Below are 15,610 nucleotides of genomic sequence, written 5' to 3' on the forward strand. Positions count from 1 at the left end.
TGCCCAGCGATTGGCTCCGGGCGGCTCCCGGGACCGCCGCTTCGGCAGGTGCCTGCGCCCGAGGCTGACGCCGCCATGTTTGTTATGGGCGCTTGCCCTTGGAGACCAAAGGAAGAACAGGGACGTGAGCCAGAAAGGGGCAGGTTGCCTGGATTCCTGACCGGCTGACCGCCTCCCTCTCACCACTACGAAGGCTTAATATAATTTCCGTTCAAATCAACAAAGTTTTTCTGAGAGCACCCCATCCTCTCCTGGTCCTTCCTTTCAGAGAATGTAAAGATCTCAGCACCTTCCTTCAACCCTGTGGTCTGACTGGATGCACAGCTGAGACAGATAAAGAGATGGCAGTAGCACAACCTGGGACTCTCTGATGATGGATTGTGAGCGCCTCAAGAGTGGCCAGGCCCAGCTTGAGCTGTGGGCACCAGGACTCAAGCCTCAGGCACCAGGCCCTGAGAGAACAACTAAGCAGCCCAACCTTCTTGAATTAATAATAGTAATAATAAAATATAAGGAGTACTGAGCTCTCACTATGTGCTCTGCGCTGTGTTAAACACTCAACATGCATTATCTTGTTGAGTCCTCACATGTCATCCTTGGGAGGTAGGTGCTATTTTTCCCCTTTTTCAGATGAGGAAACTGAGGGTCAGGGAGTTTCAGTGATTTTCACACAGCAAGCAAGAGGCCCAGACAAGTTGGAACTCAGCTCTCCTGACTCTCAGGAGTCTTTCCTCTTCCTACCCCTGCCCAGGTCATCAAAGTCAAGTTTTGTTTTGCTCAGTCTAGTCCGATGAGGATATCCCCTTCTCCCAAAAAGTCTGTAAACCTGGTTAAGTTTCCAGGCAATCAAACAGCACACACTTCAGACCTGCTGTTTCCCTATCCTAGGATATGGAGGCAGTGAGCATGGCCTTTGGCTTCTGGGGGATCTGGGACTCAGTTCCCCAGCTCCACCACTTCTTTGTAAGGGGACCTCTTTTTGTGGGCCTCTATTTTACTCCTTCAAGTGGATTTTGTGGGAATTCTGTGAGAAATAGGGGTGTAAGTTTTGTTGTCAACAAGAGTATTGTTCCTCCTTGAGAAACTGGCAAAGGGCCATATCCACAGCAAACGGTCCAGCACAAGAGCCTAGGTGTCCAGGGGCTAGAGTCTGTTCAGCCAGTTCCTGGGGAGCCCCAGGGGTCCCATGAACCTTGCCCCCAGCATCCATCTCCCACCAGTCTGTCTCATTTTTCTCCTCCCCTATCCTGCCCCTTCAGACCCTCTATCTACCACCTATGTCCCCCTTAACCACATACACATCATCGCTCTTTTAGATTTCAAGCAACTGCTGAAACCTCTTCTGCTCCAGAAAGCCCTCATGACTAGAAGGAAGATTACCATTTCTGCCCATCCCTACCCCTTACCCACATCTATGCTTTCCCGGCTGTGAGAATAGAGGGCAAGAAACCCAGCATTCAGCATGGAGTCTGGCACACTAGGACCTCCATAAATTGACTAAAGGAGTCCCCCAGCTGTTCCATCTCTGGCTACATGTGCCTTTGTTTCAAAGCAACCCTGAGTCTTTACTTACCCTGGGTATCCAATGGGGAAACAGGAGAATTGGGAGGGCTGCCAAGGGGCCAGAACTAGATGTGACCAATGGGAAAGACTTTGGCCCCTGTGTTGCGCTTAATGCCCATGGTTACACTGTGAGGTCCCTCAGCCCTCTGACTTTATAGACAATGTAACCACTTACCCTTTTGTGTCAGCACCAGGGCTGAGCCTTGTGATTATCTGATTTCCCTTCCCAGTTGTCAAGCACAGAGCTAACTGGGAGGGGACATGGGGTACAACTGAAGATCATATCGCCTGCCTTCTTGAATCATATCAGAGTCCCTGGATCGTGGGAGAATTCTCTGCTCCCTTGGCTTCTGACCTCTCTGATCTAGGTCCCACCATGTTCTCCTCGTATCTAGTAACTCCTCCTCTGACCCCTTCACTGGGGCACTTTTTCCCAGGGCTTTCTTAGGCAGAGGGACAGTCCCCTAAAGTCCCCATTTTCAATACTCTTTTCACATATTCACTTAAATTTGTCAGGCCATAGGGACAAAGGGACAAAACTGTTAAGAGCATAGACCCCAAGAGTTCTCATCGCAAGGAAAAAATTTTTTTCTTTTTTTGTATCTATCTGAGATGATGGATGTCAACTAAACTTATTGTGGTAATTTCACAATATTTGTAAGTCAAATCATCATGCACTATGGGAATGTAAATTGGTGCAGCCACTATAGAAAGCAGTATGGAGGTGTCTCAAAAAACTAAAAATAAAACTACAATATGACCCAGTAAGTCCACTTCTGGGTATCTGAAAAAAATGAAAACTCTAATTTGAAAGGATACATGCACCCCAATGTTCATAGCAACATTATTTACAAACTGCCAAGATATGGAAGCAACCTAGTGTCCACCAACAGATGAATTGATAAAGAAGATGTGAATGTACATGAGATTTGGTATACCTGGAATACAACTAAGCCATAAAAAAGAATGAAACTTTGCCATTTGCAACAACATGGATGGACTTGGAGGGTATTATGGCAAGTAAAATAAGTCAGACAGAGAGGGGTGGGTATAGCTCAGTGGTAGAGCACATGCCTAGCATGCATGAGGTCCTGGGTTCAACCCCCAGTACCACCATTAAAAAATAATAAATAAATAAACCTCATTTCCTGCTCCCCCTGAAAAAAAAGTTAAAAAAAAGTCAGAGAAAGACAAATACTGTATGACCTCATTTATACGTGGAATCTGAAAAAATAAAACAAACTAGTGCATATAACAAAAAAGAAACAGACTCACAGATACAGGGAACTAGTGGTTACCAGTGGGGAGAAGGAAGTGGGGTGGGGCAAGATAGGTGTAAGGGATTAAGAGGTACAAACTACTATGTATAAAATAAACTACAAGGATATATAGAACAACACAGGGAATATAGCCAACATTTCATAATAACCATAAATGGAAGATAACCTTTAAAAACTGTGAATCACTATGTTGTACACCTGAAACTTGTATAATATTGTACATCAACTGTATCTCAATTTAAAAAAACAAACAAGATCACTGCCCTCAAAAGGCATTAAGTGGAACCTAACAAATTGGCAGCCATGATGACACAGCCAGGGTAGCAGCTGTTTTGGTAACTTCACCTAATACCTTTTCTTCAAGATTATCCCACCTCCCATCTCTAGCCTGAATATAAAACTGCTGCTGGATAGGTCCCCAAATGTCCCACCTGAACTAATCACCTCCTCAACTTGCAGTCACCTATTAGTGTTCCTTATCTTGATTGCCTTGATTACCCACCCAGGTGACCAAGCTAAGAACATGTGTGTCCACCTCTATCCTACCCTCTCCATCTAGGCAGTTATACGGCATCAAGTCCAGGTGAATCTACATCCATGTCTCTTTTTCCATCGCCTGCTCTTGTTTTGGTTGTCAGTTTTCCTCCCCAGTCCATCCTCTACTTTGCTCCCAAGAGAGCCTCTGATCAGGGGGGGTCACTGATACAAAACTACTCAGGATGTTATATTTTGAAATTTTTCATAATAAAATTCTAGTGGAAAAGCATTTAGTGTAATGATGCAAACAACAGAAGACTTCATAGTAAAATAACCCAAACATTTCATTTTCTAAAGACTAACATGATAGTTTTTCCTAGTAATTTTTAAAATGCCCATTTCATTATGTCTTCTGTAGTTAAGTTTATATAAAGTAAACACAACTGGTTATGTATATTAAAAAACACTTCACTCAAACTAGATTAAGCAAGAAAGGAATTTATTGGGGGGTGAGAAGAGGGGAAATTGGATGAAGGTGGTCAAAAGGTACAAACTTCCAGTTATAAGATAAATAAGTACTAAGGATGTAATGTACAACATAATGGCCAAAGTTGTATGGTATACTGGAAAACTGTTAAGAGCATAGACCCCAAGAGTTCTCACTGCAAGGAAAAATTTTTTTCTTTTTTTGTATCTATCTGAGATGATGGATGTCAACCAAACCTATTGTGGTAATACTTTCACAATATTTGTAAGTCAAATCATCATGCCGTACACCTTAAACTTATACAGTGGTATGTATGAATTATATCTCAATAAAACTGGAAAGGAAAAATAGGAATTTATTGGCTCATGTAACTTTAAAGTCCAGGGTTCAAACGGTATCATCAGGACCCAATTTCTCTCTCAGACCCTTGGCTCCACGCTCAGATACGTCTTCATCTCTGAATACAGAATTGCATTCTTTCAGATTTCTGTCCAGGGGAGAGAGCACTTCCCTCCATTCAGCAAGAGAACAAAGCCCTGGGCTTGGCTCCCATTGGCTCAAATTGAGTCACATGGCTACCCTAGACCAATCACTATGACCAGAGGGATGACAGTGATGACTGGTTTAGCCCTAAATCACCAGGTAACTTAAGGATGGAATAGAGCCAGTTACCCTGGAATCATTTTCATGAGAGTAGCTACAGTGTGGGACCCCCAAAATGTGGGGACTGTTACTGGAATTAGGGTGAATGAATGCTGAGAAACTCACAGCTTGCTCCTTATCTTTCTCATTTTTCCTGAAAATTCCCTTCACAGACCAGCAGAGGTCTTCAGCAAGCATGTCAGAACCAATATTAAAACACAGGCTTTTCACTGTCCCAGGCTCCAACTTGAGCTTGGTCTCACACTCTCCCCATCTGCCACCCAGGGATGACCGAAACCCCCTTGAGGAGAAACTGGCCGGTCCCACAGGGTCCATCACTGAGCTCCAGTTTGGGGTGAGGTCAGTCTGCAGGTAGTCTTGGACATTCCTCAAGTGCTGGGATTTGGAGAAAGAGGCAAAGTTAGAAATAGGAGTGGGGAGGTTTATTAATTTCCTATTGATGCTGTAACAAATTACCACAAACTTAGTTGCTTAACACAATACAAATGTATTATCTAACAGTTCTGGAGGTTAGAATGCTGTCTCATTAACAAAAAACAAGGCAGAATTGCATTCCTTTTTGGAGGACCTAGGGAAGAATCCATTTCATTGCCTTTTCCAGCTTTGAGGCCCCCTGCATTCTTGGGCTCATGACCCCCTTTCATCTTCAAAGCCAGCAATAGCTGGTTGATTCTTTCTCAATCACGTACTCTGACTGACTCTTCAGCCTCCCTCTTCCACATGATTCCTGTGATTACACTGGGCCCAGCCAGATAATCCAGGATAATCTCCTTATTTTAAGGACTGCTAATTAACTACCTTAATACCATCTGCAATCTTAATTTCCCTTTGCCACATAGTATAACATACTAGCAGTTTCCCAAGGATTAGGCTGTGGACATTTTGGGGGTGGGAGGCCTCCCCCAACAAAGGCCACTGTGTTCTGGGACCAGTTCTTAAAGTGAACAGAGGGCGACTCTCTTCTGGGAGCTGTGGTGTAGAGGATGTTAGGTAGATACCCTAGCTCAGTCCTAGCTGCTGTTCTCACTAGGCCACTGACCTGAGTTAGAGTTGGGAAAGCAGCTCAATCAGGAAGAAAGAAATGTGACATCACCAGGGTGAGTGTGGACCTTCCTAAAGGGTAGCTGGGCTTTGAGGTATGCTGAGAATCTAGGAGAACCTGTGCAGGTTACTAGTGATGCTGCTTAAGTCAACAGAAGACTGGGAAGGAAAAGTATGATGGCCTGGCAGCCCAGCAGCTGGGAGAGGGTATCCGTTTTAATTATCCAGCAACTACTAACCACCCCACTGGGGAAGAGAAGTGGAGGGTCGTGACCTGCAGCCAGAGGAGACTGAAGCTCAGACAGGGCTCACCCTCTCTGAATGAAGCAGTCTTTCTCGCTTCACTCAAGTAGCTTCTGGGCTTCGGCATCAGATGGATTGTATTCAAATCCCACTGTGTCACTTATAAATTGTGTGAACCTGGGAAAGTGGCCTAACTTTTCTGAGGCTCTCGTTCCTTATCTATTAAATGAGAATGATATCACCATGTTCTTCATATGACTAATAGAAATTAAAAGTTCTTTAAAAAAAAGTTCTTATGTACATTCTAGAGGAGAAGACTGTCATTTAGTCTGAAAGAAGCCCCAGCATGGATTGGTGATAAGGCTAATGTTAAGAGTATGAGTCCTTTTTTTCCTGGAATTTATTTTGACTTTTTAAAATTTATTTAATCTCAGTATAGACGGTTTACAATGTGTTAATTTCTGATGTACAGCATAGTGATTCAGTTATACACACATAAATATTCCTTTTCATATTCTTCTTCATTATAGGCCATTACAAGGTATTGAATGGTTCCCTGTGCTATACAGTAGGACCTTGCTGTTTATCTATTTTATATATAGTAGTTAGTATCTACAAATCCCAAACTCCCAAACTCCCACTTTATCCCTCCACCCTCCTTCCCCTCTGGTAGTCTTGACAGACATGGGGTTGAATTTGTCCTTAGCATAACTAGCTGTGTGAGTTTGGACAAGATACTTAACCTACATAAGCCTCAGTCACAGAATACATCTATTATGTACCAAATCTGAGGCAAGTAGCTTCTTACTATGTGAAGTGGGGAAAATATTAGTACTTATTAGTACCTCATTCCTAGGGTTGATGTAAACTTGAAGTTAGATGCTCATAAGCAACTTGATTCAGTGCCTTGTGTGTAGGAGCTTCAATCAAATGTTAGGTTGACTCAACACATTTGGAGGGGTTGGGAGGATTAGGGTGTGGAGAATGGGGAGCTAAATTGATTGGAAAGGACACCGAGATGTCCTCGGTGATGTTGTGGGCATCCCTGAGGACAGCCCTCAGGATCTAGGTTGGGGCCAGTATGACCGGCAGGCTCACCCAGCGTAGACACAGGCTGGCTGGCCTCTGGCCAAAGCTCAAGGTGTTTCCCTTCGCCTGGAAACGGAGAGGTGTGGCTAAGGCAGGGCATGTCTCAACTGAAAAGTGGTGGAAAGGAGTCCCGCTCTTGGACCTTTCCGGCTCCCAATAATGCTGGACACCAGCTCCCCTGGGCTATAGAAGACAAGTGAGTGGGGAACTTACCTGGGAAGAGCATTTCAGGACTGAGGGCTTGTAAAAACATCTTGGGTGCTTCTTGCCTGCTGGGAGCCTGGGGTTCGGGCCCACTCCTGGGCCAAGAGGTGAGGTGGGAGCTGAACTCCTTAGGAAGAGTTCCTCAAAGCCATAGGCACGCACGCAGGGGCTCCTACTGTGAACTAGACCCCGGGTTACCAGGCTGCAGGGACGGTGGTGGAGATAAGAACAAAATGTATCCAGCCCCCATCTCTACCCCAGGTCTGGACCAGGACGAGGCCCCAGTGACAATACCTGCCACCTGAGCTTCAGACTATGTACACATACTGCTGCCTGGCTCCCGGGGAGGACGTCTGGCCTCTGCTGCAGCCCCTCACCTACACCTACCTGCCGGCCCCACTGCTGCTGCCCCCCATCCAGGCCCACAACTTCTGCAGCCGGCCCCAGAATCTGAGCGCCAGGAGGTGGGCGGCTCCGCAAGAATACCACTGCTTCCACGGCGTCAGTGCGCCCCTGACGGTCGCGCCGCCCTTTTGGGCCTTTCCGCAGGCCTACTCCACCGCCCTACAACCGCCGTTCCTCGCGCCCGGCTACAACCGGGCGTTGCGGCAGGAACCCGAGGCAGCAGGGCTGGTGGCTACCGAAGTCTGGGCACCGTGGCCAGAGGGAGGCACCCTGCAGGCTGAGCTGCGCTGGGGCCGCGTGGAGCGCACACTGGGCCCACGCCTCGAGTTGCCGGACTTCGTGCGCCAGGAGTTGCGGCGCGTGTACGGCACGTACCCGCGCACTGACGTGCGCGTCACCTACCGCGGCGGCGAGTTCCTGGTGCAGGGCGCGCCGCGCTTGCGTGAGCCCGAGTACCGCGTGGAGAGGCGCGTGCTGCGCCCGCCCGCCAGCAGAGGCAGCGGCGAGGACAGTCCTGCGGCGGAAACGGCGGAGCGTGGCCGCCGAAAGAAGAGTAAAGGCCTGAGTTGAGGGCGCCGCGGGGCCCGGCGGCTGACCCGGGTGAGCACGCACGCTGCAGCTGCGCCGCAACTGTGCGCCGTGGCTGGGTGCACCTGTCACCTGTTTCGTTTTGTTTTTTCTTCTTCTTTTTCTTCCCCCACCGCGCACCTCCTGCACTTACTTGATTTCTCTCAGGTTATTGCTAGTTGGTGGGGAAATGGCCAGGGGGGATCAAGGACATCTCTGGGTGGGTGTCCTATTACTCCTTGCTTCTACTTTTGCTTGGGAAGCCTGGGTGTGTGGTGGAAGGAGGGCCTGAACCCTTTGTTTCGTTTCCACTCCCTCCTCCTCCCCTTCTTTCCCTTTGAAGCCTGCCCGGCAGTCAGCCCTCACTTTCCCTTTTTCTTCTCCTCCCTCTAGGAAAGCTCCTGGAACTCCTCAAGCTGAGGGCCCACCTATCCCCAGCTTGTAATGAAAAGTGAATAAATAGCGAAGTCAATTGTAGGCTTCAAGATCATTCTGTTTGGGGGTGGGGGTGTTTCTTTTTTCTTTTTTAACACCTTTATTGTGGTATGGTTCCTGTAGAGTTTCTTCATCAGTGTAAGGTGAGCCTTACTTCCTGTCTTGGAGTACAGGAGTTGGGGAGGTGAGGATTAGAGTGGACCTCTGAAAAAAGTGTGCTTCCTCACTGGCTGGACCTAGCTGCCCTCTTAACCAGCACTCCCAGTTCAGGAGGACACTCTCCTAGGTCCTGAGGCCCACCACCCACAGAGAGATTCTGAGGGCACAAACTATTTTGTTGAAGTGTGGATAGCAGGCATGGCTGAAGAAGGGATGCCTAAGACATAGATTTAGGGCTTGCTCAGACATTTTCTAGTCGTGTAACTAGGCTCTCTGAGCCTCAGTTTCTTCATCTGTAAAAGAAGCATCAAACCAACCTGGCCTACCTGGAAAATTTACTAGGGTTGAAATTTAAAATGATTGTCACTTCTTGTTTCCTAATTCTTGCTAACAGTCTTTAATAGGCTGAATTTGCACTATTCAAGGAGTTTGCTAGAGGGTTAGGCCACACATCCAGTTTTAACTACGGGTCTAGCCAGATCACCAGATCTGATGCCTAGGCTGTATAAATTTGGCTCCTCATGGAATTGCTTTTACTGAACTTCCATTTGTATTTGGCCAACAGCTACCTGGGTTTACAGGTATATTATTGAAGCTGTAGATCAGTTGATTGAACACTACTGTGTTTATGAGCTTCAAAGAGAAGTTCTGTTAAACCTCAGCACTTGGTAAAGATATTTCTCCTGATGAGTTGTTTGCTTTTATCTTTGAAGTACCAAGGATCTCATAACTGATCATAGTTTTCTCTTTGCCCTGGTTTCTAGGGGGCTCAGAGCCAAATTTGCTTAGCATTTTTGTGTAAAACCTGGGTCCTGAACTGTTATCCCTAGTCTCCAACTTATTTTCCTTCCTTGTTTTTTTTTTAAATTATAAAACACAGGAAGGTGTGATGGCTCTCCTGTGTGACCTTAGGTAAATAATTTAATGCTCCTGAACCAATTTCCTCCTTGTAAATGGGGATGATGGTATTAGGACCTATCTCATAAAGTTATTGAGAAGATGCCATGAAATCCTACACACAAAATGTTTACTACAGTGTCTGGCATGTATTAAGTGCTGAAGTGTTAGTGTTTGTTTTTAAAAAGTAGTTTACAATACAGAAATGTGTGAAATAGGAAGTTAATATCTTTTCTAATATCCCTTACCCTCAAATGATCACTGTGAGGTCCAATCTAGTATTTTTTCCTCTTTTTCTCTGTACATAGTATTAATTACATAAAAGGAATTACAGTGTTTGGTCTGTGGCATTTTACATTAAGTATATCTTGGACATCATTTCCTGCCAGTGCACATGGAGTTACCTTACTCTTTTAACAGCCACCCAATATTTTATAGCATTTGGATTCTTTCCAAAGTTTTTTTTTTTTTTTTTGAAGTTCAAATGGCTTTTATTTTCATATTCACTGAACTTCCCCAAACTGGGTCTTGCTTACAAGAGTTCTTGGTGGTTTTCTCCACGGCTCTGTCCCTGACTTACCCTTGGAGCCAGGATATGTTGAGGTGGTCCAGCATGTGGAAGGGAGAAGAGAGGAAACAGCCAGGAATGACTCCAACCCCATCCCTTCTCATGGACTCCCAGGAGCTTCCCATGTCCACTTAGGGAGAGAGGAAGGAAGATTTTCTTTACTCTTTGTAATCTTGCTTCCACCAAAACATGTCAAGGTGTAAAACTTAGCTATCCAGTCATCTTTAGGGAACATGGCAAAGGGCCTTTCCTTTTTCTCAAACAAAAAGGGCTTTGGACCCCAGGTTTTCCCTAAGGGAGGAAGAAAAAGCTTAGGGAGAGCAGAGAGCAGGAGAGAAGTCAGAAGAATCCAAAGTCTCATAGAAAGGCACTGGGGTTCTTTCCAAAGTTTTTAGCTATTGAAAGTCCACCCAACGGATTTCTTGAGTGCCTTTTATTTGCCAGGGATTGCTCTAGTCCCTGAGGATACAGTAGTGAATGAAACAACTCTGGCAGTCTCTGTACTTACAGAGCTTGCATTTTAGTAGGGAGACGTGGGGATGGGGCAACAGGCAAATAGATAAAGAGCAGTTGTTACAAGTACAACTAAGAGGCTGAAATAGAAAATGTGAGTGGAGTAGCAGAACTTAGAATAAGGTAATCAGGGAAGGCTTCTGTGAGGAGGTGACATTTAAGCTGCAATCTAAAAAATATGAAGAAGCTAGCCATGCAGAGAAAAGTGTGAGAGGAAGCCAGGTAGAGGGCATGGTGAGTGTAAAGTCCCCGAGGAGTGAAAATTATCTTCATTCACTTGACAGGCATGGAACCCACAATATGCCTGCCAGGCAGTATTCTAGGCACTGACATTACAGGAGAAAACCAAACAACTCCCTGCCGTGAGGGAGCTTACTTTAGAGGTATAATGTAGAGAAAGAGACTGACAACAAGCAAATGGGTGAATACACAATGTAATGACAAATAGTGATAAGTGATGGAGTGCTGTTTTCAATAGGATGGTTAGGGAAGGCTTCTCTGAAGAGGTGACTCTTGAGTAGAGACCTAATAAAGACCTTTACAAGCCATTTGAATACCTGGGGGAGAAAAGCAAGTACAACAACCTTGTGGCTGGAGTGTTCTTGTCCTGTGAGTGAGTGGGAAAGTGACAGTTAATGAGGTTAGAGATGAAGCTCGATCCTGTGGCACCTTGAAGCCACGCAGAGATTTTTGGATTTTCTTCTTAGAGATAGAGAGTTATGAGCAGGGGGAAATGGGATCAGGTTTTTAAAAAATTATTTTGGACATTGTGCAGGAAAGAGACTGTAGAGGGACCATGGTGGAAATAGACCAGTTAGGAGGCTTTGGAAGTAATATGGGCAAAAAATAAAGATAATGGCTTGGTCTTATTTGGAGTTAGTGAGGATGATGAGAAAATAAACATCCTTGAATATGCATCTTTGTTCACATATACAAGTATTAAACTGTGGAATCTAAAGTCTTAGAATTAGAAATTCAGTCACTGAACAGACACCCCAGTAGCATCAAGCACAGCCAGTGCCCAGATTTTTGGTTCTAAATTCCGTTCTCCACTAAAAGGAGCCTGTCCCCTTGGGAAAATGGCTGATTCCAAGGCTGTGGCAGGGAATGTTCAAGATAAGCCTGGAACAACTTGTGCCAGAAAATAAAGGACTCCTCAAAAATGTCAAAAGAACAAAGGAGCCAGCTTGAAGGGACTTTGAACAAATCAGGGACAATTTCAGCATCAAAACAAATAATTACAGTAACAGATTATAACCTACTGAATAAAACAAGGATCCATAAGTCCATACAAATATTAACTAAATAAATACATATGAAAGGAAAGCTCTTCCTTACAGTAGAAGGAATAATGAAATTAGAAAATCACCATTCCCAGTCATCATAATACTAATTGATTGAGGTGAGACTTATTCCTGGATATTAAAACTAATGGCTGAAACCATGAGAAACCAGATATTTATATCATTTCAAAATATGTTCCAATGAGATGTTTATTAAGTACAAATTTAAAAATAGTAACCTGGTAGCACAATAGGGAAAACTGGTAGATAAGACTTTAATCCCATTGCAGGAGTCCCTCTTAAGCAAAGTCTTTCTTACCGTCTTTAACGAGCGACTTTAAAGTTTTTTCTTTAGCAGAAACAAATCGACATCATAAGCTTTCTGATATGTTAACCTGAGAAAACACAACATCAATTCAGCAGCAAGGCATAATTATGAGGAAGCATAAGATAAACCTAAATTGAGAGAAAATTGTTCCAAACTGTCAATGTCATAAAAGACAAAGGAAAGCTGAGAAACTGTTTCAGGTCAAAGGAAACTAAAGAGACATGAAAACTAAATGCAGTGCATGATCCTGTTTTGGATCCTGGACCAGAATTAAAATTGTTGTGAAGGACAGTATTGGGACAAGTAGCAAGATCTGAATAAGGACTATAGATTAGAGAAGCAACATGGCAAAAGGTTAACAATTGGTGAATCTGGTAGAAGGGTAAGCAAGAGTTCTTTGCACTATTTTGGCAACTTTTCTGTAAGTTTGAAATAATTACTAACTAAAAATAAAAATATCTCACAGATTTTATGTTTTAATTTTGGAGAATGTCTGCATACTGGTAAGCTTCCTCAAATCCTTTTTTGAAACAGGGCAGGTTTCAAGTAAATCATGAGTCTCACAGCAAATAAGGTGTGTTCTGAATTCCCTTTCTTCTCTATCCTCTCAGGTCCAGACCCTTGAAGTCTCAACTTCCCCATCTCTGAGGATCCCTTTTGCTCCTCTTCCCTTCCACTTATGCCCTGGTAATGCCCAGAGGCTTCACACAATTTACCCCTATCCCACTGCCCCAGTGAGGGAGGAGGCCTCTGATTACAGGCTTTTTGAAGGAGGTGCTGCCACCCAGCTCAGTCCAGCATGCCATTACTTCCAAATCCCAGTGCTTACTCCAGCCCTATGGGTGTAAGGAAACCCTACAGGGAGACTAGATGTTTCTTCCTTTGATCTTTTCTCTGAACTTAATCCTGAGAAGCTTAGAACTCATAAAACATCTGGGCTGCCAGGGACCTTGCTGTTCACCTGGTCCAACCCCCTCAATTTACCTTATGCTGGGAAACTGAGGCCAGAGAGAAGGAGTGACTCACCCAAGGTCACACAGTAGGTGAGAATCCGGAGCTTCTAGATCCCAGCAGGGGTTGGGCCACCAAACCCTGGTCCTGATGGCCTTGTCCTCCTTGCCTTGCCTAGCCTTACCCAGCTGTGGCATCTGGTTAGGAGCCCTTCCCTCAATCAACCCTGTCTGACCAATTTTAAGCCCTATCATGCCTCCCAGCTGGGTAGCTCACATTCTACTTAAGGGGGGATAAGAAGAACCATAACCTCACACACTTAACTGAGAACTTTCTATGTGCAGGCACTGTGCTAAAGCCCTGTACAGAAACTATCATTTAATTTAATCTTCACCTTGATGTGATTGGAACTACTTTCCCATTTACAGATCAGGAAACTGAGGCCTATAGAAGTTAACAATTTACCTAAGGGCACACACGGAGAATGCACCTGGGACATCTGTATAGTCTTAACCGCTAGGCCACACTGTCTCTTCATACATGAGACACCCTCAGCAAAATGCAGGGAACATTTATTGAACAGCAACTATGTGCGGAACACTGGACTAGACCCTCTGGGACTCAGGAATTGAGCCCCACTGGAAGAGGAGTGTGGAGGATTTGTAGGAGATCATATGCACCATTGTGGGGTTGGAGAAGCTTCTTCTAAGAGGCATCTCAGAGAGGCTTTGAAGGATGTATAGGATTCCAACAGAGAGCAATGGGAAGGAGGTGTCCTGAGAAGAACTAAGGAGGGATCAGCATGAGTAAAAGCATGGCAGCAGGAGCAGCAAGTAGCAGGGTTTCATTGGAGGGCAGGTTATAACCAGGGAGCAGTGGAAGATAAGGCTTGAAAGTAAGTGGAGGCCATATTTGAAAGATTTTAATGACAAGGTAAGGAATGTGGGGGAGCCATTGAAGTCTTTGACAAAAAGAGTAGCCCAAGTTGAAGTTATTAAAAGATCTCGCCGGTGGCAGGATGGATGCCTGGAGCGCCTGGCTGGGACGCCGTGAGCCTGAGCCAGCAGCTCCCCCGTAGTCTCAGTATCGAAGGTACGGCACAGCGGGCACCAGAACTGAGTCCCTAGGGCATTTGCTATAGCTCACAGCCTATGGAATTCAGTTCTCAGAGCCAGGTGGCCAAAGTTCTCTCAGCCTTGATGCTGCCTTCCCATGCTGTCTTCTGTGAATTTTCTCCCATTCCCAGGATAGGTCAGATGAGGAATCTGGAATCTCAAGATTCCTCCTAACCCACAGAGGATCTGAGCTTGGAGCTGAAAATAGGGGCCCATAGCTGGGGACAGAGGCAAGTAATTTTTTCTAAATTCCAACAGGATATTGATGTAGGATACGAGGGGATGGTGCTCAGGGCCTTGGTAGGGGTTCTATGGGCATTGCAGAATTAGTTCCATCACCTCCTGTCCAGATGTGCTTCTGGTGGGGCCAGATGACTGGATGGGCAAGGGGCTGGAGGAAAAGCCAGAACATGTACACTGAGAAGGACATCCCTCTAGAGACTGAGGGGATTCCTGAGCCGAAGGGGGCCCCCCCGAATGTGGATCCCCAAGATAGAGGCCCAGGAATCCCAACTCCCTAAAAATTTCCCCACCTGAAGTGGAGATCTGAAGTACCTGGGATAGAGAAGGGAGTGGAAGAGAAAGATTTGCCTGAAACATACTTTGATTTCTAGAGCATTAAATTGAGGGCTGGAGTGCTATTCCCATTCACAGGGCAGAGCTGCAGCCTATCCCTGGAGAGGAAAAGGCAAGCCGGCAGGCTCAGGAGCCACCCTACCCCAACCCTGCTTGATTAAGAGAAAGGGGCCCACACTCACCCATGAAGCCTGTTCTCTCCCTCCTGGAGCTGGAACTGCAGTGATGCTCTCAGAGACTGCTCCTTAAATAGGGCCCCCACCCCGCCCCAGCCAACTCCCACCCCCGCCCCATCCTGGCTCTTCTGAGAAGGAAGGAAGGTGTGGGAGGGCTGGGCACCCTGCCCAGAGAACCCTTTCTGACCTCAAGCAGGAGCCGGGACACCCCTCTTGCCCCACCATCCTTCGAAGCATCCCCTTCCTCACCTCAGTCTCTGAGTCCCTCCCACAACCTTGAGACCAGCCAGCTGGGTTCTTTCTCTGATGTTAATCTCTGGGAAATCTGCCCTTTATGCCTAATTCAAGTCCAATTCCTCATTCTAAAGTTGGATGATGGGTAATTAATGTGCTGGGAGAAGCTTCAGCAAAGTCTTCCAGTTTTTCCCATCAGCTGAGGAAATCCAGTATCAGCTGCAAAATTCCTATGCGGGAATGGGGAGAGAGCAGGTATCACTCTACCTTTTTTCACCCCCTGTGGCTTCAAGGAGCATCAAAAGCTGTAGGTAGAATTTGTTTCCACCGTGGAGAGAGAGAGACTGAGACCTGAA

At 45.7% G+C, this 15,610-nt stretch overlaps 1 protein-coding gene across 2 annotated transcripts; it reads left to right on the forward strand.

Moving 5' to 3' along the window:
* Positions 1 to 6,664: 6,664 nt before the first annotated feature.
* Positions 6,665 to 8,487, forward strand: C11H10orf95 (chromosome 11 C10orf95 homolog). 2 transcript variants are annotated; one of them, XM_032491033.1, is made up of 2 exons: positions 6,665 to 7,039; positions 7,309 to 8,051. In XM_032491033.1, the coding sequence occupies exon 2, from the start codon at positions 7,363 to 7,365 to the stop codon at positions 8,020 to 8,022; it is 660 nt and encodes a 219-aa protein (XP_032346924.1). In that variant the 5' UTR covers positions 6,665 to 7,039; positions 7,309 to 7,362; the 3' UTR covers positions 8,023 to 8,051. The 2 variants fall into 2 exon arrangements, with proteins under 2 accessions (XP_032346924.1, XP_032346925.1); XM_032491034.1 differs by lacking the exon at positions 6,665 to 7,039 and adding an exon at positions 8,413 to 8,487 and having other exon boundaries at positions 7,346 to 8,052.
* The last annotated feature ends 7,123 nt before the right edge of the window (positions 8,488 to 15,610 follow it).

Source organism: Camelus ferus, chromosome 11, assembly GCF_009834535.1.
Source record: "Camelus ferus isolate YT-003-E chromosome 11, BCGSAC_Cfer_1.0, whole genome shotgun sequence".
NCBI lineage: Eukaryota > Metazoa > Chordata > Mammalia > Artiodactyla > Camelidae > Camelus > Camelus ferus.

Coding starts and splice junctions, on each gene's coding strand:
- C11H10orf95 (XM_032491033.1), top strand. CDS start 7,363: ATGTACACATACTGCTGCCTGGCTCCCGGGGAGGACGTCTGGCCTCTG.